The 23,140-nt window shown below is 49.7% G+C and overlaps 1 protein-coding gene across 1 annotated transcript in view; it reads right to left on the bottom strand.

Annotated features, from left to right (window-relative positions):
* The window catches only part of LOC107119217 (calcium/calmodulin-dependent protein kinase type IV-like), a 63,606-nt gene continuing 40,466 nt past the window's right edge, over positions 1 to 23,140 (bottom strand). The window contains exons 7-12 of the mRNA XM_015421687.1: positions 23,063 to 23,138; positions 19,921 to 19,995; positions 15,181 to 15,256; positions 4,773 to 4,899; positions 2,456 to 2,608; positions 1 to 518 (exon numbers count right to left, since the gene is read on the bottom strand). Of these exons, the coding sequence (XP_015277173.1) occupies positions 231 to 518; positions 2,456 to 2,608; positions 4,773 to 4,899; positions 15,181 to 15,256; positions 19,921 to 19,995; positions 23,063 to 23,138 (795 nt within the window). The 3' untranslated portion in view covers positions 1 to 230. The remainder of the gene's footprint in view (positions 519 to 2,455; positions 2,609 to 4,772; positions 4,900 to 15,180; positions 15,257 to 19,920; positions 19,996 to 23,062; positions 23,139 to 23,140) is intronic.

Genomic DNA, 23,140 nt, shown 5'->3' with positions numbered 1-23,140 from the left:
GTAAAGTCCGTAGCAGGAGTGAAACTGGTAACTGAAGCCAGAGCATCCGCAAGCAAAGCTATACACAACCAGATTATTTCTTCGTTAAGAAGCGCCGCCCTTCCCTCTGCACACTCTCCCAATCCGGCAGGTGGCTTTTGTGGGGGTCTCTCCACAGCGTGTGGGGGGCAGGATAGACTTTGACCCCTTGAATGGTTGGCAAGAGCAAAAGAGCTGGAACTCCTGCAGGGTTAACTCGGGCAGCCGGTGCCATTCACCGCAACCGCCGGGGCAACGGAGTACTCAGTCCGGAATGATTCAAGGTTCTCGGCCTCAGCCGAGGGAGGTGCCGAGCCGGCATCTGACAAACTGGTCCCGGAGGGTTTACTATAAAGGTCGTCTTCAACAGCGAGGGTGCTTTCTGCTCCCTGGTCCAGGCGTGGCTCTTTGGCCGTATCCGGATGACGCCCATTCCTAGAACCGTCGTGGTGGCCGTGGTTGCCCAGACGGCTAGAAGCGACGACGGCTTTCATTGCCGCCTGTATACAACAAGGAGAGAGAGGACATTGGGTCTTTACAAAATGCCTTTGTCACTTGATCGATTGCCCCCCCCCTGCAAACGAACAGAACCACAACCAAACGTAGCAGCAGCAAGCAGAAGGAACACAGAGAAGATTCTTAAATCTGCAGCACTGAATCCACAGGCCCCAGCAGAGAACACAGAGAGAATCACAGAACTGTAGAGTTGGAAGGGACCTCCAGGGTCATCCAGTCCAACCCCCTGCAAAATGCAGGAATTTCACTGGCAGAAATTCCCCAACCCCCCCCCCCCCCCCCCCGGTGACCAGAAGATGGCAAAAACCCTCCAGGATCCCTGCCCAAATTGGACTGGAGAAGAATTGCTTCCTGACCCCAAAGTGGTGATCAGCATTTCCCTGGGTGTGTAAGAACTGGCCACAAGAATGAAGGTGATAAGAATGAGATCAATAGAGCGACCCCGATCAGCCCTTTCTCCCAGGGAATGTGTTCGTGTGACGGGACCGTAAATAAGGTTGAAACCGTCAAACGCCATCCGGAATGAGGCCGATTCCATCAGGTCCCGGAAGGCCTGAGGCAAGGGCCATGCGTCAGCTTCCGGAAGGAGAGAGTTCCGTAAGAAAAGGAGGTCACAGCCAATGCTCCCTCTAAGCTGTGGAGTCTTGTGAGCAAAAATCCTACTTTGTGAGCTACTGGCATTAAAGTTGTGAGCAAACAATTTGGCTACTGCATAAATTAGTTTGCTCTGGAGCCCTCCTTCCTGAGCGAAGACAAAAAGGTGTGAGCCAGAGGCTCAAAAACTGTGAGCTAGCTCACACTAACTCAGCTTAGGGGGAACACTGGACACAGCAGAAAATGCCCTGTTCTGTTCAGCGATCACCAGAAGGCCTAGGAAACAGGGCCACTGGATGATGCATCACACACTGGAGGTAGGTTGGTCTCACTTCATCGAGGGCAAGGCTCTGGGGTCCCCAGTTCAAGATCCCCCCCCCTGCCCTGCCCTGGATAGCCCAGGCAAGTCCAATCTCGTCAAACCTTGGAAGCTAAGCAGGGTCGACTGTGGTTAGCACTTGGATGGGAGACCTCCGTGGAATACCAGCAGTCGGAAGGACAGGGGCAGGCTTTACTCAGCCACCTCTCTGAATATCCTCCAGGTCCCCAGTAGGAGTCAGTCACTGGAGGTCACCATGACTCCCAGGTACGCACACACACACACATATGCACACAAATACAAATGCACACATATGCACACAAATACCAAAAAAGAAAGAAAGATCTCCACGCCAAACAGAGGACTTCTACCTCTGCACTCACAATCTGAGAATCTTTTCTTCTTTTCTTTCAATAACAATTTTTATTAGGAACAAATACAACGTACAACAGGTAAGGTAACAAACAGAAAATATACAGAGCTAACTATTGGTTATATTGACAAAAGCAACGTTGTCATTATTAACGGCAGTACTACCTATTGTCTTTTTGCAGGTTATAGACTACCAAAGATGTAAAGCATCTATCAAAGATGGCATTTCACCTTCATCAGTTAAATACTGCAAGATAGGGAACCAAACTGCTGTAAAGTCCGATGAAGTTGCATGCTTATGCATGTCATTTATATTTTCTGTGACTTTAGCCATTATATGCATGCTCCAAAGTTTTGTGTGCCAGTGTTGTTTTGTTGGAGTAGCAGTATTCTTCCAACGTAGAGCAATCACATTTCTAGCTGCTGCTAGAAGAATAGCTACCCTAATTCTTGTACTGTTAGAGCCATAATTAGGCATCCATCTGTTTAGTATTATATGTTCCACTGTAAGTTGTAGCCTTAATCCAGTTATAAGTACTTTGTGTGTTAATATGTCTTTCCAAAAACTTTCCAATGTAGGGCATCTTAAGTGAGGCATTCTCTCCCCCCCCCCCCAAGCCCTTGCTCAGCCCTTACCTTCAGCTTCCTTCGGGCATTGAATTCCTGTAGCTTCTTCTGCGTACTGTCCATGTGAGCAAACTTAGCGGCTTTGCCCATGACCCACGGATGCTCCAGCGCCTGCTGCACCGTCAGTCTTTTCTGGGGATCCAAGACAATCAGTTTTTGAACCTGCAGGGCAGAAAGCGGTCATGACAACACCAGGGATACCAGAGGGAGAGGAGAACCAGGTAGCTTGCCCTACACTCCTTGGAGGAATGGCAGGAGAAAAACCGTGCCAAGGAGGAGATGGAGAAAGAGGCAGGGAGAGGCCAGGTGCAGCCCCGTGGCTGTTTTGCTCTGCCCCGGATTCCAAACTGGAGCAGGGCTTTCTGGAGGCTCCGCACCACGCTGCCTTCCAGTCACCCACTTTCTGGGTTTCCCCTGGAACAGACAGAATCGATGTGTGTTTTGGCCTCTAGCCGCCTGGATATCGGATGTGCGTATAACAGCACTGTCAAAAACCGGAACACTGAACCCAAAAATACTTGAGACTTGAATCAAAACATTCTTATATTAACAGTGTATTACTCTAAATAAATGGAGCTGCGGTGGCTCAGTGGTTAAGACGCTGAACTGCAGGCTGGAAGGTCGGTAGTTCAGCAGTTCGAAACCCGAGTGCTGCATGACGGAGTGAGCTCCCATCTCTGGCTCCAGCTCCTGGCAACCTAGCAGTTCAAAAGCAGGAAATTGCAAGTAGATAAATAGGTACCGCTTCAGTGGGAAGGTAACAGTGTTCCGTGCGCCTCGGGGTCTAGTCATGCCGGCCACATGACCATGGAAATGTCTTCGGACAGCGCTGGCTCTTCGGCTTGGAAACGGAGATGCGCACCACAACCCTAGAGTCGCATTCGACTGGCTTTCGAGCCAGGGAAACCTTTACCTTTACCTTACTCTAAATAACCATTCAGATCCATTCCGAAGACACCAACGTGAATAGTCCAATACTATTCAACAAATTCCTAACAGTTGATAAAAGTCCGCAAAACTAAGAGGAGTAACAGTTGATAGATGTCCACAAAACACAGTTGCCAAGAGGTGTGGCGACTGCCTAGTTTCAGGACTTCATCAGGCCACCTCCAGTGATGGAGCACCAAGCTCTACATAGTTCTCTTGACTGTATACAGCAGTCTGTATCTATTCCAACCGGCTTGAATAACAGAAATGCCAATGCAGAATCATCCAGTAAATGCCTCCCTCTCTCTCGCCAGTCTTCAGCTAACGGGACCCAGGAAGAAGCTGCAAATACAGAGGCATCTGTAGCAGCAGCAGCAGCAGCATGTCCACACGGCGGCTTTCCTTGCACACATTCTCTGTGCCCCGGCCCCTCCTCCTGTGTGTAGCTTGCTGAAACTAGGATCCTACGACGTCATTATTTTTGCATTATTTCACATGTCATTTTAACACTTCACGTTTGATACAGCTGGTTTTTTTGAGACTTCTGGTTGGTTCTACAACCCTAATTCTGATGGCACTGTTTAGGGAACATCCTGCCTTGCCAAGGGGGTTGACTCACTCTGTATCATCTGCCTGGAATCCAAGTGAGAAAGGCAGACTATAAGCAACGCAAGTAAGTAAGCAGATAAAACGTTCCAATGAAATCCAGGCTGATTCTGCATTGGCTTTTCCCTCCGTTGTTTTACCGAACCCACGTTGGAACAGAAATTCCTCTCTGCAGTGCATGCCGCTTTCACTTTCCTTTGATCGGGTTTTATGGTAGCCTCCACATTCCATGCCAAGTTCGCTTCCTTTGATCATCGGTTTTTATGGTACCTTCTGCATAGATTTATGGCCGTTCAGGGGTGACTTTGCAGTCAGTACGGCTTTGCCCTGGGGTATTTGAATGGGGTTTTGAGCTGCACTTTTCCTCCCCAGTTGAGAATATGTGGAGCGAATGCTAGATGTAGAATCGCCCCTACTCCAGTTTAGACTCAAAACAGGAGCAAACTCCCCCTCCTTATGGGAGTGGCCTCAGAAACTGGGGATTTTTATTTTTTATTTTACTACAACCAGCCACCACCACCCCATAACGTCCAGATTTTGACTCTTTTCCCCCAGGGCAGTTTGAAAGGGTCACTACCTCCACCCCACACACACACTTGCTGTGGCTTTCACATCAAGGGTGCATTTTTGCACCTCTGCAGAATGCGCCATCAGTATGTTTTTCCCCCAGATAAAGTTTTTTAAAAAGATCCATACGACTATATGGATCCCTCACCCGCTTGTGAACGGAAGAAAGCGAGATAATATAGAAGACCCCCACCCAGTCTAGTAGACGGGACTCAAACTTACTCACCAGATCCTTGGCATTAAGAGACACCTCGTCCCACCAAGGAGAGACAAACTCGTAGTCACAGTTTAGAATCCTGCTATACATATACTGATCTCCTCTCGGGTCGAAGAACGGTTCAAAGCCACACAGCCTGGAAAAAACAGTCAGGCATCAAGCAAAAGACAAATCCGTGGGTTCTAGATCAAATCGAGCCTGAAGTTAAAATGATCAAACTGAGGATTCCCTACTTGGGTCACATCATAAGAAGAGAAGAGTCACTGGGAAAGACAATCGTGCTAGGAAAAAGTCAAAGGCGGCGAGAGAAGAGGAAGACCAAGCAGGAGACGGACTCAAGTCAAGGAAGCCGCGGTCCCCAAGTCCGCAAGACCTGAGCAAGGCTTTGAACGAGAGGACGCTTTGGAGGCTGTTCATTCACAGGACTGCTGTAAGTCCAAAGCAACTTGAGGGCACTTCACACACACACCGCACACATCAAGCAGAGGGTAGACAGTCGCACGCACACACACCAATGCACACTGCAATTTCCAAATTGTGCACTGCAAAAAAAAACCCCAAAACAGAACACAAATGGTTTTAGTGGGCTCAAGGCAGCCATCCACAACAAGAGTTTGCCTGCCGTATCTCTGTATGCTTGACAGCTCTGGCCTTGTGAAAGGGGTTAGGGACCTTTCGCTTGGGGAAACGACAACTGAGGGGTGACATGACAGAGAGTTGTGAAATTATGCATGGGATAGAGGAGGTAGAGAAAGTACTTTTTCTCCCTTTCTCACAATACAAGAACTCATTGGGCACTCAGTGAAATTAGAATGGATAAAACAAAAGGAAGCCCTTCTTCACCTGAAGAGTACTGAACACGTGGAATTCACTGCCACAGGAAGTGGTGGCGGCTACAGGCAGAGAGAGCTTCAAGAGGGGACTCAATAAACACGGAGCAGAGGTCCAACAGTGGCTGTTAGCCACAAGGTACAGATGGAAGACTATGTCTGGGGCAGTGATGCTCTCTCTTCTTGATGCTCGGGGGGCAACAGTGGGAGGGCTTCTGGAGTCGTGGCCCCGCTGGTGGACCTCCTGGTGGCACCTGGGCTTTGGCCACTGTGTGACACAGAGTGTTGGACTGGATGGGCCACTGGCCTGATCCAACACGTCTTCTCTTGTGTTCTTTTAGGAGTAATTCTGCTTCCTCCCTGAATCATGTGCTCTTGGATCAGGTGATGCAGAGAAGCAGTCAAATGCTACCCTGCCCCTCCAAGGACACGAGTTTCTGCCATGGACTTGCCTTCCGGAAGGAGGGCAATTCTAATCCTCACACAACCTTAAAAAGTAAGCCCTCCATTTTAATTCACTCAGCTCTCAGAAATTTGGGGGAAATGCTGACGCACACACCGAGCAGGGAAATCTTTCTAGGTGGATATGACAAAGCGGGGTGTTTGACAGTTCTCCCCCGGCCTGCTTCAGAAATATGCTGGGGGTGTGTGTGTGCGTCTGAATCAGCACCTCTGAGGCACGTCACAAGAAAGACGTCCGACCGTCCTCAGCCAGGGCCTTCTAAGCCTTGGCCCCAGGCTGGTGGAACTCTCTGCCGAATGACATCCATGCCCTGTCTGATCTATTAAAGTTCCGCAGGACATGAAAGGCAGAGGTGTTCTGCCAGGCTTTTGGCTGGGGCCAGCGACGGTTTTTCCTGCATCTGCCTTCCCCCCCTCCCAAAAATCTGAATGCTAGACAGGCCATCTGTTCTTGGAATGTTTAAAATGTATGTTGTTTAACGTTGTATGTTTATGGTTTTAATTGGTTTTATAATTGTACGGAACTATCTTGTTGTAAACCGCCCTGAGCCCCGGGTAGGCGGGGAAGGGCGGTTAAGAAATCCAATGAAATAAATAGATAAATAAATAACAAGAAGGAAACTTTCCCATTTTCCCCAACGCCCCCAACTGTCAGCTGCAGCTACTGCAGGCACTGAAAAGGCCCTCTAGAACAGGGGTGTCAAACATGCGGCCCGGGGGCTGGATCAGGCCCCCGGAGGGCTTCTATCAGGCCCGCAGTGGAACTGGCTGTCTTCTGCTTCTTCTTCCACTTCTGCTGCTGCTGCGTCATCATAGGTTTGCAGCTTACAGATACACACAGCTGAACAGCATACCCAAGACTGCAACAGCACAGACATTTTGACGCAATAATTCAGAGCAAGAGGTGTCAGTTATCAGACACTGTTAAATAAACAAAATATTGCAAGAGTGCTCATGTTTTAAGCATGTTTTTATTGTAAGTTAAAAAAAAACCTTTGTGTTTGTGTCCTTTATAAAGTTTATATCTCCACTACCTGGCATTACATTTTATGACAGGCCCAACAAGGTCTCATTTATGTCAGATCCGGCCCTCATAACAAACGAGTTTGACGCCCCTGCTCTAGATGCCTTGTGGGCGGGGCTGCCAGCGTCCAGGTGGTGACTGGAGATATCCCGCTATTACAACTGATCTCCAGGCAACAGAGATCCGTTCCCCTGGAGAAAATGGCTGCTTTGGAAGGTGGACTCTGTGGCAGTATACCCCATCGAAGTCCCTCCCCTCCCCAAACCCCGCCCTCCTCAGGCTCCACCCCCAAAGTCTACAGGTATTCCCCAGCCTGGAGCTGGCAACTCTACTTGTGGGTTAGGGGCCTTTGGCCTTTCCGCATGGGAGAGAAGCCACTTCTTCCACACTGGGCCACGGCAGGCCGGAGGAACCAAAGGCAGGGGCCGCTGCACGCTCCAGACTGGCCTCTGTAATGCGGGTTCAGGGGAACGGATCACCCCTCTGTGGTGAGCACTTACAGCTGCAGCAAGACTGTGGGCTTGAAAGAACCCACAAGGCGAGGGGGAGGGATTCCAGTCTGAGTTTTGGGGTATGAGGGTCAAACACTCTAGTGGCTGCAAAAACGACTATTGCTACTGTTTGGAAAAGAACAGAAATGCCCATGATTGTACTGTGGCATCGTAAGCTTTGGGATATATATATCTGACCGGGGGGTGGGGGGATCACATATGAGGTAACCAATGCTCCCTTTAAGCTGTGGAGTCTTGTCCCTGCGGTACCCCACTGCTTACCACCCTCCACTGAGAAAATTGCCCATTTATACTCACTCTCTATTAATTAGCCAGTTTTTGATCCCATGATTTTTGAGCTTTCTTAGGAGCCTTTGATGAGGAACTTTATCAAAAGCTTTCTGGAAGTCAAGGAAAACAATATCTATTGGTGTTAACTTAATCCTAAAAAAGAGCTGGGGGAGGATTGGGCAGGGAGGGTTTAAATTCCCTTCCCCTGCCTTATCCCCTGCTGGGGCGTAAAGCAGCCTAGGGGGAGTGGCACTTTTGATCAGGGAAACTGTGCAGGTGGGGAAAAGTGATGCTTCCTTCCCCTGGGCTGTTGCCCCCAGTTATACACTTGGGGCTTGTCATTTGGAAAGACAGTGTGATGCAGTGGGGAGAGTCTTGGACTGAGACAAATCAGCCCAGTTCAAATCCTTATTGAGACATGAAGCTCATGGGGGGGGGGCACCTCAGGCCAGTCGCTCTCTCTCTCAGCCTTGTCTACCTCGAAGGGTCGCTGTGTACAGACAAAACAGAGGGGCCCTTTCAAATTGCCACTCTGCGGTGAAACTCATTGGGTCACCTTGGGGCAGCCCCCCTCTCAGCCTCACCTACCTCGCAGGGTTATCGTAGGGGGATATGGGGGAGGGGGAAACCTCAAACTCTGTGGAAGGAGGGCAGGATAAAAAAGCAACAGACAGAGAGATTTCGCCTTGGCTATAAAAGGGAATTGCACAGAATATTAACGAGGGCGTTGTGGAGAGACCTGCGCTCCCTTCAGCACCTCCGTACGGTAGTTAACAAGCCAATGTATTTGAACACAATCAATTAACAGATTACTTCTTAAGTAACTGTGAGCTTCGTGCTGCCCGCGGGAGGACCCACCGCCGGTGATTTATTCTACGACCTCTTGACAGTGCAAAACGACGACATTCCAGAGCTTGCACGGAAAAGGCGTGTTTTCAATCTCACAATCCCCCCCCGCTACTGCAAAACAGATTTTTAATACACACACACCCCATCTGCTGCAATGCTGTTTTCCATCCTAATGTCCACTCAGTCAGAAAGGAAACACACACACACACGCTTTATCAAAAGCCTCGGGGCTCCATTACTTTAAACTTGGCTACAGCTTGCAAAGCGGGGGGGGGGGGGGGGGGGGGGACACACGACCCAATCCAAAACAAATGCATTTGGATCGGCCACGGCAGCCATCTGTTTCCTTAAAACACAGGCGCATGCGCAGACACGAATGAACCCAAACAAATAAAAGGCAGTCCAGCACTAGCTCTGCCAATGCCGCTCAGAGTCAACCAGGAAGGCGTGGAAACGGCTCCAGCCTCCCTGGGTCCCTTCTGCCTGTTGAGATGGCAGTTCAAGGCGCACCCGCTCAGAAGCCGGTCCAGCGGAGTTCCAAGGGCCAAACTACGGGCCGGTTGCAGTGTCCCCTCTGGTGGTAGAAAACGCTATCAAGTTGCAGCCAAGTTATGGCGACCTCAGAGGGTTTTCGAGGGAAGAGACATTCAGGCGGACCTGTAGCTAACGCGGGGTCCCCACCCTCCTGGCCCCCTAGCATTTCTAGAGCGGGGGGGGGGGGGGACACACGACCCAATCCAAAACAAATGCATTTGGATCGGCCACGGCAGCCATCTGTTTCCTTAAAACACAGGCGCATGCGCAGACACGAATGAACCCAAACAAATAAAAGGCAGTCCAGCACTAGCTCTGCCAATGCCGCTCAGAGTCAACCAGGAAGGCGTGGAAACGGCTCCAGCCTCCCTGGGTCCCTTCTGCCTGTTGAGATGGCAGTTCAAGGCGCACCCGCTCAGAAGCCGGTCCAGCGGAGTTCCAAGGGCCAAACTACGGGCCGGTTGCAGTGTTCCCTCTGGTGGTAGAAAACGCTATCAAGTTGCAGCCAAGTTATGGCGACCTCAGGGGGTTTTCGAGGGAAGAGACATTTAGGCGGACCCGTAGCTAACGCGGGGTCCCCGCCCTCCCGGCCCCCTAGCATTTCTTCCAGGCCCCTCCCTCCCTCCCTCCCGGGCTGGCCTCAAATTGAATTAATTGAATTAACTTTAATTTAATTAGCGGCGACAACCCCCCCGAGCCCCCCCCCCAATTTCTAGCTCCGGGGCTGCATTCAGGGGTGGTTTGCCATCCACTGCGTCGCAGCCCTCAGCTTTCTTTGGTGGCCTCCTGTCCAGATACTAACCAGGGCCAACCCTGCTCAGTTCCCAAGATCTGATGACATTAGGCTAGCCTGGGCCATCCAGGTCAGGGCTGCGTTTAAACATCCAAAAACACGGTGGGCACAAACGCATGCCTGTATGCTCCCCTCCTTGCTTCCAGAGAACCACTGAAGGCTCCCCCCTCCCCACGGTCTATTTGGCCATGGTGCCTGAACGCAGGCCAGCCAGGGTCCGTTGACTCCCCACAAACCAGGATTCTAAGCCACAATTCAGATTCGCCAAACAGGGAAGCTTTTTGGGTTGCATCCTGGGTGAGGAGGGAGAGAAACACGCATGTACAATGGAAACCTGCGGAGAGACTTTTGGTTGTGGTGTGGTCGCGAGAACATAAGGGAAGGCATGTTGGATCAAGCCAATGGCCCATCCAGTCCATGTCACACAGTGGCCAAAACCCAGGTGCCATCAGGAGGTCCACCAGCAGGGCCAGAACTCCAGAAGCCCTCCCACTGTTGCCTCCCCCCAGCACCAAGAATACAGAGCATCACTGCCCCAGACAGAGGCTATTATGCATGGGTGTTTTCCCTTGCTTTCACTGTGCGTGCCCACTGGGTTTCCTTTGTCATTCTGCATTGATTTCCCCCCCTTCAGCGCTCAGTTCGCTTTCTGGTCGCTGTTTCTCCAGGTTTTCTGAGAGTCCTTTTGTATAAATTTTTCACTTGTTTCGCTCTCCAAGCCGAAGGTAATTCAAAAGCGTACAGACTCCCTCAGATCTCCCCCCCTGCCTTTTCCTGCCCCTCAAAGGTCACTCCCTGCCCACACTGAGGTAGTTCCGCCCACTTCACACCTTCCACCATCCTTCCCCTTTCATTAGTGTACAAGCTCCATTTTGCCTTCGTTTTTAAATTTAATTTTTTTTACAAGCAGCATGAGTCTAATGATAATGAGACTATCGCTAGTCTCAGATCGCTGAATAAGAAAAAAATTAAAACGATGGGGGGAAGTTTAAAAGGAGCTGCACAAGGTTTAGTTCTCTGCTGATACTGACTTGAAAGGGGGATCAGAGAGGAGGCAAAAGGCAACATCCCCAGTGCCCCCCCCAAAATATGTCAGTGCTGCATGAAAACAAAATAAAGTGGGGGGGAGACCATCAGCGTGGAATGAAATTGACATGAGATGTAAAGCGAGAGACACTGGGATGGGAAGCTTAAAGCTTTGAAAACATTTCCCCTTTAATGTTTTAATGAACAAAATGAGGGGTGTGCGTTTTTGGCAGTCTCTGGAATCCTAACATTAAAATAGTGGCTGACCCACATGGACCTTCTGCAAACTGCCAAACTTCAGAATTACTTGGGATTGATCAATTTGGAGGACAGGATGCAATCCGCGCAGGACAGGCTCTAAAAAACTGCCAAGATCACAACCAAGATCAAATTGTGCAGGACAAATTATAGAATCACAAAGAGAAAACCCTGCACATTTGCAAGGAAGGGCAGGAAAACAGTGTTACTCTGCAGCTGCACTAGGGCATCAGGAAAAATACCAATGTTTTTCAATTTAGTGACACAAGATTTAAAACGCTCTCCAGAGCTTCTGCCAGAGTACTCCTCCTCCATACAAATTGCAGCCCTGTGCAAAGCATTTTGGAGTTGCAGCTGACTTTGCACAGGCACGTGCACGCACACCCACGTTGCCAACAATCACAGCCTGCAATGCCAATGTCAGTGGGCTCTACCATTCATTCCGTTCACACAACATGTTTCCCCATTTCATGAGATTGTGTGACAGTTTACAATCCCCTTGTGCTTGGCAATATGGAAAACAGGCTTCACAGCTGCTTGTCAGGGTTTTTTTAAACAGTCTGGTCAGTTTCAAAATCAGGTTTTCCCTCTTTGCTTGTGTTCCTTTCTGTCCCTTTCATTTAGCAAACTAATGCTAAAATGCATGCACAAAACCTGAACCACGAGGATTTAAATGGAAGGACCCTGCTGGATACTACTACGCAGCTATGAAAGGGCAATTGTGTAATTAAAAACGACAACTTTGGACACCATTCCCCACACATCACAAGGGACGTTCCACTCTGTTTTAGAAAAGTGCATTTTTAAAATTGTTGTTCAGTCACACAATTGAGTCCAACTGTTCGTGACCCCATGGACCACATCACATCAGGCCATCAGAAGAAATACACCTGAAGAAAAGAATGGTGTGTAATGCTGGCACAGAATCTGAAGTCAAGATTAAAGGCTTACTGCTCTGAAAATCTGCAGTATGATGTGCATATGTAATCGGCTAGAATCAAAGATCCTGAGAACTTCTCAAAAATTGGTATCAGCATTCCAAATATGGAGGCTATGAACTTCGTATGGAACATGTTTGATAGATGGAACATGTGTGATAGATCCCATGTTCAACAACCACAATCACATGTAACATTCAACTTGTTGGCCTATTCATTTGCCCACCTAGTGCCCCGCAATATGGAAAATGAAGCTTTGCAATTGCTTGTCGGTTTCAACGAGGATTTGTCAATTTCAACACCGGGTTTCCCCCCCCTTTGCCTGAGTTCCTTTCTGTTCCTTTTCATTCAAGGAACACTAAAACGCAGTGTAGTGGTTATGTGTGCAGACTCTAATCAGGGAGGACCGAGTTTGATTCCCCACGCCTCCACTTGCACCTGGCTGGATGACCTTGGGCGAGCCATAGTTCTGATAAGAGCTGTCCTTGAAAAAGAACAGTTTCTGCCAGAGCTCTCTCAGCCCCACCTGCCTCACAGGGTGTCTGTTGTGGGGAGGGGACCTCCCTCACAGGGTGTCTGTTGTGGGGAGGGGAAGGGAGAGGAGTTTGTAAGCCACTCTGAGACTCCTTTGGGTGGTGAAGGGTGGGGGTATAAATCCAATCTCTTCTTCTTCTTCTAAAACATTTGAACATTACAACCGCAAAACACATACAAGCACAAACAACCCCTGCAACAAAGCTTACCTCCTTTAAAAACAAAATGTTAATAATTAGAATGATGCAAACAGAAGAAGAAGAAGAAGGAAGAAGGAGAAGAAGAAGAAGAAGAAGAGGAAGAGGAGGAGGAGCAGGAGATTGGATTTATACCCTGCCCTTCACTCCGAGTCTCAGAGCGGCTTACAAACTCCTTTCCCTTCCCCTCCCCACAATAGACACCCTGTGAGATAGGCAGGGCTGAGAGAGCTCTGAGAGAACTGTCCTTGAGAGAACAGCTCTGAAGGAACTATGGCTTGCCCAAGGTCATCCAGCAGCTGCAAGTGGAGGAGTAGGGAATCAAACCCGGTTCTCCCAGATTAGTATCCGCGCACTTAACCACGACACCAAACTGGCTCTAAACATCAAAAGGAAGAGAAAGAGGAGCAACATTTCTAAAACCTCTCATTAAAATGCGGGTATTAGTAAATAACACAAACCAGGCATTAAATATTACCAACAGCAAAAGGAAACCAGCAGGGCTTCCTCCTGGTTCTGGAGCCCACCTGGGGGGGGGAGGGACCTCTGTAGAGAGGATTCAGCATCTCCCCCGACCTACTGATTCCTTTCTGCATCAGCCCTCGGCACCGGCATCTGTTTTGCACAGAAAAGATGGGCTCCTCATAACTTGAACTTTCACTCCAATTCAGTGGTCTCTGGATCAAAGCATGGGGACAGGGTGCATCTAGAAGAGGGGTGATGCAGGGGGACAGAGAGTGATTAAAATGTGGGATTCCCTGCCAGAGGATGTCGTGATGGCCACAGGAATCAACAGTTTTAAAAGGGGATTAGAAAGATTCATGGAGGAGAGGTCTATCAGTAGCTACTAGCCATGGTGACTGAGGGGAACCTCCACCTTTGGAGGCACTGAACCTCTGAATCCCAGAGCCAGGAGGCAACATCAGGGGAAGGCCTCGGCCTCCGTGCCCCGTCATTGGACCTCCAGAGGAACTGGTTGGCCACTGTCTGAGACAGGATGCTGGACTAGATGGACCCCTGGTCTGATCCAGCAGGGCTCTTCTGATGTTCTTAATGCCTTGCTGGATCAGACCCAATTGCAAAGCTTCCTGTTTCCAGCAGTGGACAGCAGAGCAGCACATGAACTTCCCCTGTGAACTGTGTTCCCTCAACCATCAGGTATTGAGGGGGGTATATTGCTTCTCAGTGTGGAGCAGTGTCCCCTCTAAGCTGAGTTAGTGTGAGCTAGCTCACCGTTTTTTAGCCTCCGGCTCGCACATTTTTGTCTTAGCTCCGGAAGGATGGCTCCAGAGCAAACTAATTGATGCAGGAGCCAAATCACTCGCTCACAACTTTAATGCCAGCAGCTCGGAAAGTAGAATTTTTGCTCACGAGACTCCACAGCTTAGAGGGAGCATCGGTGTGGTGTTTCCATAGTGCTATCATGGCCACGGGCCATGGATGTACCTTCTCCATGGATCCAGCTGTGCCTGTTTGTTTGTAAAAGCCCTCTAAAGCTGGCATCAATCACTACATCTTGTGGCAATGATTTCTTTAAGTTAAGCTGATTCAGCCCAGATGTATCACCAAGAAATAAACAAACATCTGTTTCTGTATGAGGAAGAAATAGCCTTGCCTGTAGGCAATTAGACTGAAAGCAAAAATAATTCCTGACCAGTTTATTTCCACTCAATAGGAGGAGGAGGAGGAGATTAGATTTATACCCCACCCTTCACTGCCCGAGGGAATCTCAGAGCGTCTTACAATCTCCTTTCCCTTCCCCTCCCCACAACAGGCACCCTGTGAGGTAGGTGGGGCTGAGAGAGCTCTTTCGAGGACTGCCCTTGAGAGAACAGCTCTGAAAGCACTTGAGACGGACCTAAGGTCACACCAGCAGCTACATGTGGAGGAGTGGGGAATCAAACCTGGTCCCCCCAGATCGGAGTCCGCACTCCCAACCACTACACCAAATTCACATTTGTGCTTCAACTAATGTTGGCTTTGTCAGCCCGCATAAATAGAAAGAGGACGACTATGAGCACAGCCGAAGTAGTTCAGTGTGTTGGGGGGGGTTGCTGGGAGGAGAGGGGGGCCTTGCACATCAAACCTTCAAAGAAAGAGCGAAGGCGTATTCATTTCTCACCAATCTGTAGACCCGCTGGCAAGGGGAGAAAGAAGAAACAGAAGCAAAAGTAGCGTAAGCTCACTCACAAGATATAAGTTATGACTCCGACCGACCACATATCCACTTCAGGACCGTACGGTGACCCGTGGAGGACTTCAGGAGCTGAAGGCAGCGTAAAAAGAAAAGAAAATCCATGTTTTTCCCTCCAGTATAACGTTCTTTGGTATGCAGGCAGCTGGCATACGCCCGTGTGCCACCTGGCCTTCTCTCCCACTTGAGTCCACGCAGCCCTCCTTTTACACCCCCGCTCATCCCTTCCTTTCGCCAGATCGGCCTCGACCCACGCTTTCACACCCACCCTTGACAGAGGCGCAAGGGATTGTCGCTTGCAACTGCAAGCTGGAAGGAGAGTGAGCGAGAGCGAAATGCCGCCAGGGGCACGCACGTGTTTCATTGCCACTCATTTCCAAGGGGATTTTCAAGCCAAAAGAAAAAAGGTGAGACATCTGCAGAGGGCGTGAAGATGCCTGGCTTCGAGGGGGCGGGGAGCATCTCGCCCGAATGCTGTAGATTAAGCATCACTGAAACGGCGCCGGTTTGCCTCCTGAAAAGTCGGGACAACGAGGCCGCATTCCCAGGTGCCCGCTGGATTGCCTTTCACCGGCTGTTGAGCATGTGAGAAAAACAGAACGGCAGTTCTCAAGGTGTTCCCAAATGGTGCGGTGGACATGCCGGAAGTCAGCTGGCAACGGTGTTTTTACTTAACCCTCCTGCGCTTTGCACTGCTTGTGTAACTTTGGTCGAAGTTCCGTGGCTGCCATGCGTTAAATTGTGAGTCCCCCAGTGTGGCATGTGTAGGCGCCAAGGCACCCATCATCATCTTTCTTGGCACCTGCCAAGTTCTTTCCGGAAGCAGCTTTCACCCAGCAGGGCTTCTGACTGGCCACAGAGATCGGCTATCCAGATTTTTAAGAAGCCGCTTTGGCAGCGGCTGCCACTGCAACACAAGCGCCTTCACTGTGTAACTGGACATAAGCTGTCGGTATGCACGTTTTCCCCACGTGTTCCCCAGAGAGCACTAAGATCGGGGTCCCAAAACCGTCTGGCTCTCCCAGGCCCTAAAGAAGCCAGGCTACTTGTGACAAGGGCCAGGGCCTTTTCTGTGGCGGCCCCTTACTGGCGGAATGAGCTCTCGGATGACATCAGGGCCCTGCGGGACCTTTTACAGTTCCGCAGGGCCTGTAAAATGGAGCTCTTCCATGAGGCTTTCGATTAGGGTGCCATCTCCTAACGTTCAGGCACTGGCCCCAACTTAATATCCAATCGCCTGGCAAGAACTCAGTGGTGGCAGTTGACCATCTAGATGCTGAGAGAACGCCACCATCACTTATTAGTATTTATGTTCACTAGCACATTTGTCTGTATATGTTGTGGTTTTATATCATTTGTTTTAACGTATCTCGCTGTTTAAATATATTGATATATATTCTGTAAGCCGCCCTGAGCCTGCCTTGGCAGGGAGGGCGGGATACATATTAAACAAACAAATACATAAATCATAAATAAGAAAGTACTTTTAAACAATGCGGCATCCTTGTTAAGTGTTTCTTCCTGAAATGTTGAAGAATTACTAGTAGAATTATGCACATTTTCTTTTCCCTGACATTTTGGCAGTTGGCCCCACCTCCCGGGGCAGCCATTTTGTGGTAGCACCAATGCTCCCTCTAAGCTGTGGTGGTCTTGTGAGCAAAAATTCTACTTTGTGAGCTACTGGCATTAAAGTTGTGAGCGAGCAATATGGATACTGCATAGATTAGCTTGCTCTGGAGCCATCCGTCCTGAGCTATAACTAAAAAAAATGCATGAGCCGGAGGCTAAAAAACTGTGAGCTAGCTCACACTAACTCAGCTTAGAGGGAACACTGGGTAGCATCCATTCCCTTGGGTCAGACTATGTGTTGGTTCGAATGATGGGTTCTGGCTGGCGATCGTTGTACCGTGTTCGGAGAAGTAACAGAGCTGAAGAATAAACCGCATTCTTGCTGAATCACTCTCCGACTTCTTTGTTAAGCGCACGACTTAACAATGTGCCACCCTCACTCTTCTGTTTCCCCCGGTCGTTTTGCTCAATTTCACACTATTCGCTGGGCAGCCGCATTTTGACCCACAGCTCCCCCCGATTTCTCCCGCGTCTTCTCAATCCTTGCTTTTTGAGATCAAGAAGACACGGGGGAAATCGAGAGGAGCTGCGGGTCAAAATGCGGCCACGCAGCAAATAGTGTGAAATTGACCAATGCAAGCAGGGGAAACAGAAGAGCAAGGGCAGCACAGCTGCTTGTGGGGAATCGGGGTGTGTGTGTGTGTTGTGTGTGTGCAGGGTGCTTTCACACATGCTAAATAATGCATTTTCAATCCACTTCAGCGACCATGTGCAAGTCGACTTTGCCGTGTCACACAGTGAAATCCAGCTGCAAAGTGCACTGAAAGTGGATTGAAATGGTGTTCTTTAGCTTTAACCCTTTCATTCCCTGCCATTTCCTCCATGGAAAAAGTCACCTCTGAGCTGTCTGTGTCCCCGCTGGAAAGGGGGAAAAACGAAAACCAGACAGTTCTCCCAGCAGAGACAAAATCAACTTGGGGGTGGCTCCTTCCAGCAAGGAAAACGGCAAAGGGTTAACATTTCCCTCTCTCCCCAAGGGAGTTTTTCTCCTTGGTAATCTTGGCCGCTCCATTAGCAAAGGCAAAAGAAGGCAATTTGAAATAAATAGAGAAATAGTTGTTGATGGGTCCTCAGCTTTTGGTGGAGAGGGTCAAGCCTGCCAGAGACAGAGGGACGTCTTCCAGACAGCAGTACTGGCCACTTCCGGACTGCCATTTTTTGTCGCTCGTTCGTCCCTATTGCTTCAGGGTCCCCTCCCCCCAAATGTGTTTTGCTCTCTCAAGTAGTCCCAGAGGGAGCAAAGCACATCTGGAAAAGGGCCACCCCCAAAGCAACAGGGACAAACGAGTGACAAAAACGACAGTGCGGAAGAGTGTTATTGCCGTCTTTTGGATACCGTTGCTAATTGAATCCTGTTAGAGCTTCTTCACAGCTCCCTCGCTGAGCCAGTTTTCTCCCATCCTTTCCCCAACGTTTCTCAAAACGACTCCGTGCCGATCTTTTCCTCCAATATGCATCGATGGTGTGTTACCTATACGGCTACTTCCCCTCCCTGGAATGATTGTGGAAGAAGATAAAGGGGGTGTGAGCCAGTGAGGCTACCCGCTGCCCCCCCCCCCCCCGGTGTTATATGCCACTTGTGATTTCTAACCCAAAAGGAAAGTGGGCGTTTTGTCCTCCTGAGGTGCTGAGAAGGCAAAGCCAGGATACATAACCTGGAAACTATAAGATGAAGTAAATCCATCCAAGTAAATCCTCTGGCAAATACAGTGAGGCACCGGTGGCAGCCGGGGAGGGGATGGGTCTAAAGACGGGGACAGAAATCAGCCAAAATGATTTTTGGGAGACTCTAGAAACGGAGGCCCAACTGACAGAAATTCATTTGGGCCTGTGAGGGATTTGAAATGGTGTTTGTTTCGTTCTTCGTCCTCCGGACATCCAAGCCTCTCACCACCCTCTTCCCAGGACTCGGTGCCCCCCCCCACCCCCTGGATACCATTATTGGTCTCTTTTTCTGTCTCTCCTCTGTGCTGGTTGGGCTCATCATTACCCACAGAGGGAAGGAGGAAGCGTTCTGCACTGGCACACATTCTATTTTGAATTGCATTCTACGGAAACAGCAGTGCGGGGCACACAAGCATGCACGAAACACCCCTGCACATTTCAAACTGAGGAAGCGCATACAGGTAAACGGCAAAGCAGACACGGGGAAAGGGTGAAGGAGAACCTCCTGCATGGATCCCCCATTTCCAATGCATCACGCCAGGAGCTGCTGTGGCAGTGGGGAAACCACACAGACTGGCACTGCAGTGTGGAAGACATCTGGGAGCTTTTCTTCCCCAGAAGAGCCACACTGCTGTACACACCAATGCTCCCTCTAAGCTGTGGAGTCTTGTGAGCAAAAAGTATACTCTGTGAGCTACTGGCATTAAAGTTGTGAGCGAGGGATTTAGCTGCTGCATCAGTTAGTTTGCTCTGGAGCCATCCTTCCTGAGCTAAGACAAAGATGTGTGAGCCGGAGGCTAAAAAACTGAGCTAGCTCACACTATCTCAGCTTAGAGGGAACACTGGTACACACATAGGGAAATGGTGACTTTCCTTAGGGGATGACCTGCCATCTTATACACTGCAGTAATTCCCCCCCTCCAAATCCTTAGCCAGAACCTTATCGCGCACCAAAAGGGCCTTACAAGCTGCTTGATCGCTACTTTCTAGAATGTGCTAGATCCTTTCCTGGGATCCGCCAAGAGTTTTCAGAAAGTGGGTGGGGCCAGGGTAGGGCTTTTGCCCAGCAAGATTTCTGATTGGCCACTGGAAATCTGATTGGCTCCACGTTTTCAAAATGTCTCCGTGGCAACTGACGCCACAGTGTTGGCTTTATTCTCTCTTTCCCAGAATATTCTTCAAAATCACCCTTCTTTTCCCCTCCACTTGGGCTTCCTCTGTAGTTGTGCGTGCATCTGGCTTCGCCTCTCATTGCGCCATCACTCAGTCCTAGAATTCCAAAGGTGCCCATGGGCTCAAAAAGGTTGGGGACCCTGGTCTAGGATCTCCAGGGTGCCCAAAGACCCCCGCATGGCTCCTTTCCATACAAGAAAGGCTAAGAGCACCATTTCTTTCTCCCCAGGGTAGTTTTTCTCCCACCACCCTTCCTTTTGCCCCCTTACCACAGTATCCTGGGGTGCCGCACACAGTTTTCATTGTGTTCTGTTCATCCACAATCTTGGATAACCCAAAATCACCTGCAGCAAAACAGACAGAGCTGAGGGAGGAAGTGGGGGGGGGCACTTGACCATCTCTCTCTCTCCATGTGGGGGTTTCAGTCACACAATGGAGTCCCACTCCTTTTAGTAATTCAAACATTTCTTACTCCAGTTGACTTACAATACTAGCCAAGCTAGGGGGGAAATTACTATTCAATATGGGACTTGAGGCCACTCTTATCAAACAGTGATTTCTTTTATTCAGCTCAGAACATGACACACGCAATACAACCCAGCGACAACCCCCACTTATATACAGTCGACGACAGCAGTCAAAACCACACCTCCTGACACAGTAATAACCAATCACAGCAAGCACTACAGCAAAAATACCTCATTTGCATTTCTTGTTACATTCTAGTCTTCCCTGATTGGTCTGTTACTTGGGCAGCCAATCAGAGCAAGTGCTCTATCATTCTAGCAAGCAAGGGTATCTGACACAAGGCTCAGGCATTAGCCGCTTCAATACAACCTCTACATGGTCAGAACCAATAATAATAATTCCCTGCAAAATATGCCCTCTTCTGATTGGCTCACAAGGAGACTCTCAGGATCCCTGCAGGCTATGAAGCTTGGCACGAAGCTCAGCCACAGTGTTAAGCTAATACATAACAATTACCCAGGCCCGTAGCTACAGTGGGGCATTAAGGGGCCTGGCCCCCTGACTTCCTGCCAAGCTCCCCCAACTTCCATCCAGCCTCCAGGTCCCCCGGCTCTGTGGGCCGCCTGGAGGACTCCAAACTCTCTGGGCTACCTGGAAGACTCCCCACCACCACCCCGTTCCCCAGGCGTGGCTTGCTTCCCTGCGTAGGTCATGGCAGAGTGTGAACACCACAAAAGTTGAGATTTAAAATTTTTTATTTTAACTTTATTTTTTATTTTGTGATGTAAGTGCCCCCTGGCTTATTGAAAGACCTCCCAAATGACAAAATCCTGGCTACGGGCCTGCCATGACCACCAGAACCTTAAAAGTAAAACCGGAACGAACATCACGGCAACCACACCAGCAACCATACCATCCTCCTCCAGAGCTCCCAACTCAACGGCTGTCAAATGCCTGTGGGCAGAACTCGGCCCACGAGGGGACCCTCCTTCTAGCAGATTCTGGTTCTAGAGGAACACGGCAGATGCTGGAAAAGAGCGAGAGCCCTCGAGGTGGTCAAAGCAGGCCCGTAGGTACGCATTGTGGGGCCTACGAGTTCCCAGCACCCCACCCCACCCCATTTGCCAGGCGCCTCCAGCAATCAACTGGGGCGGGAGGGGAAAAGAGGAGGCCTTTCTGCCCTCACTGATCATCTGAGTGGGCTTCTAGTTTCATTCTCACATCTCTTTGTTAACTCTGGCATTCGCCTGCCGATTTGCTGCTATCCATTGATCTTACTGGGCCACCTGATCCAATTTCAGCTCTGCATATGCCTCTTGGCTCTCTGAGCGGCCCCTCCGAACGGCTGCCCCCACCCTCTCTTTTTTAGTTTTAAGATAACAACAGTCACCATTGTCAACAAGGGAGTGCAAAGAACGATTAAATAAAGATAGCAATACTTAAGGCCTTTTCTGCTATCCATTGTATACATGAAAGCTTATCTCTCCACTGTGCTGAGGTGCCCCGTTAAGAAAAAATATGCACCCCGATCAAAGAATGTCTGGGGACGGCCCTGTGTCAAAGTCAGTTCTGCTAGAAGAGTCAGCAAGGACCTAAGATAGCCTAGGGTTGCTTGGCGGTAGGATTGTGTGTGTGGGGGGGGTTGCAGAGGAAGGCAGGATCATCATACCACACTGTTTCAGACCCCCCCAAAAAATCAGAAGTGACGTCACTACATTGCACTGCATCTCTATGGGTTTTACCATAGAGATCGAGAGGATTCCTAGAGCGCTGTGTAATTCGATAACGTCACTGCTGGGATTCGGCTGGAAATGACATCACCCCATTGCGTGACACTGCCCTCACCTATTTCCCCCCTACTGAGTACGGCATGGGTGGGTGGGCAACTGACAACCTTAGATGGCACACCCATTCATATCAGGAGAGAAAGTCTCTCCATGAGCTTCTTTATGGCAAATCAGGAGCCTTTCCCAGCTCTCCAACTTGCTCCTCCTCTCTCCTCCTCGATTGCCTCCTAACCTTTCCTGTCCCTGTGCAAATCCCTTCTTCCCATTATCCTATTTCCTGTGCAACAAAACATAATTCTCTGCCCTGCCTTGCCTGCTCTAGTGTGCACCCTGGCACTGCCAAATTCTCCTGCTTCCCCAGCTCTGGGACCTTAAGCGACGTCAACTTTAAGAAGCCCCGTAGCGTTAGCAAAAAAGGGGGGCAATTCAGTAATTTTTAGTGATTTTTTTCTTTTTAATTTAGAGGCCCCCTCATAATCGCAAGGAGCCGCGGTGGCTCAGAGGTTAAAATGCCTGTGGGCAGGTCTGTAGCTCAGCAGTTCGAGACCCGAGTGCCGTGTGACGGAGTGAGCTCCTGGCTCTGGCCTCAGCTCCAGCCAACCTAGCAGCTCAAAAGCAAGAAATTGCAAGTAGATAAATAGGTACCACTTTGGTGGGAAGGTAACAGCCTTCCATGCGCCTTGGCCTTTAGTCATGCTGGCCGCATGACCACGGAAACGTCTTCGGACAGCGCTGGCTCTTCGGCTTGGAAACGGAGATGAGCCCCGCCCCCTAGAGTCGGATTCGACTAGCTTTCGAGCAAGGGAAACCTCTACCTTTACATAATCGCAGGCCCTAAACTCCAGCTTGTGCATCAGACTTGCCCTGTTCAGTTCCACAAGCCTTGCCATCTGTTTATCCTCTTGCACCTGATTTTTGGAATTAACTTCAGTTCGTGGCTTCCGGACTCATCTTTTGGCTATAGGCTACAGCCTGGAAAAGGCCCAACCCTTGGAAGCACCGGGTGCCTCTCCCCCCTTGAAAGACCTTGAATCTGTAGGGCAGCATAGGAAACCCCCCCTCAGGGCGGATAATTTTTTTTTTGTAAAAGCGCGACAAGACCAAAAATGTAAGTTGTCCTTGGCATGATTTGTGGAAAAGGTTTCCCCGGACATACCAATTTTGAGAGGAGCATCTGGGGAGAGATCCGCATAGAGGAGGTTCTCTGGTTTCAGGTCCCGGTGGACCACTCCGT

This window comes from Gekko japonicus, unplaced genomic scaffold (assembly GCF_001447785.1).
Source record: "Gekko japonicus isolate JY-2015 unplaced genomic scaffold, Gekko_japonicus_V1.1 scaffold777, whole genome shotgun sequence".
Taxonomy (NCBI): domain Eukaryota; kingdom Metazoa; phylum Chordata; class Lepidosauria; order Squamata; family Gekkonidae; genus Gekko; species Gekko japonicus.
This window is presented reverse-complemented; position numbering and strand designations above follow the sequence as displayed.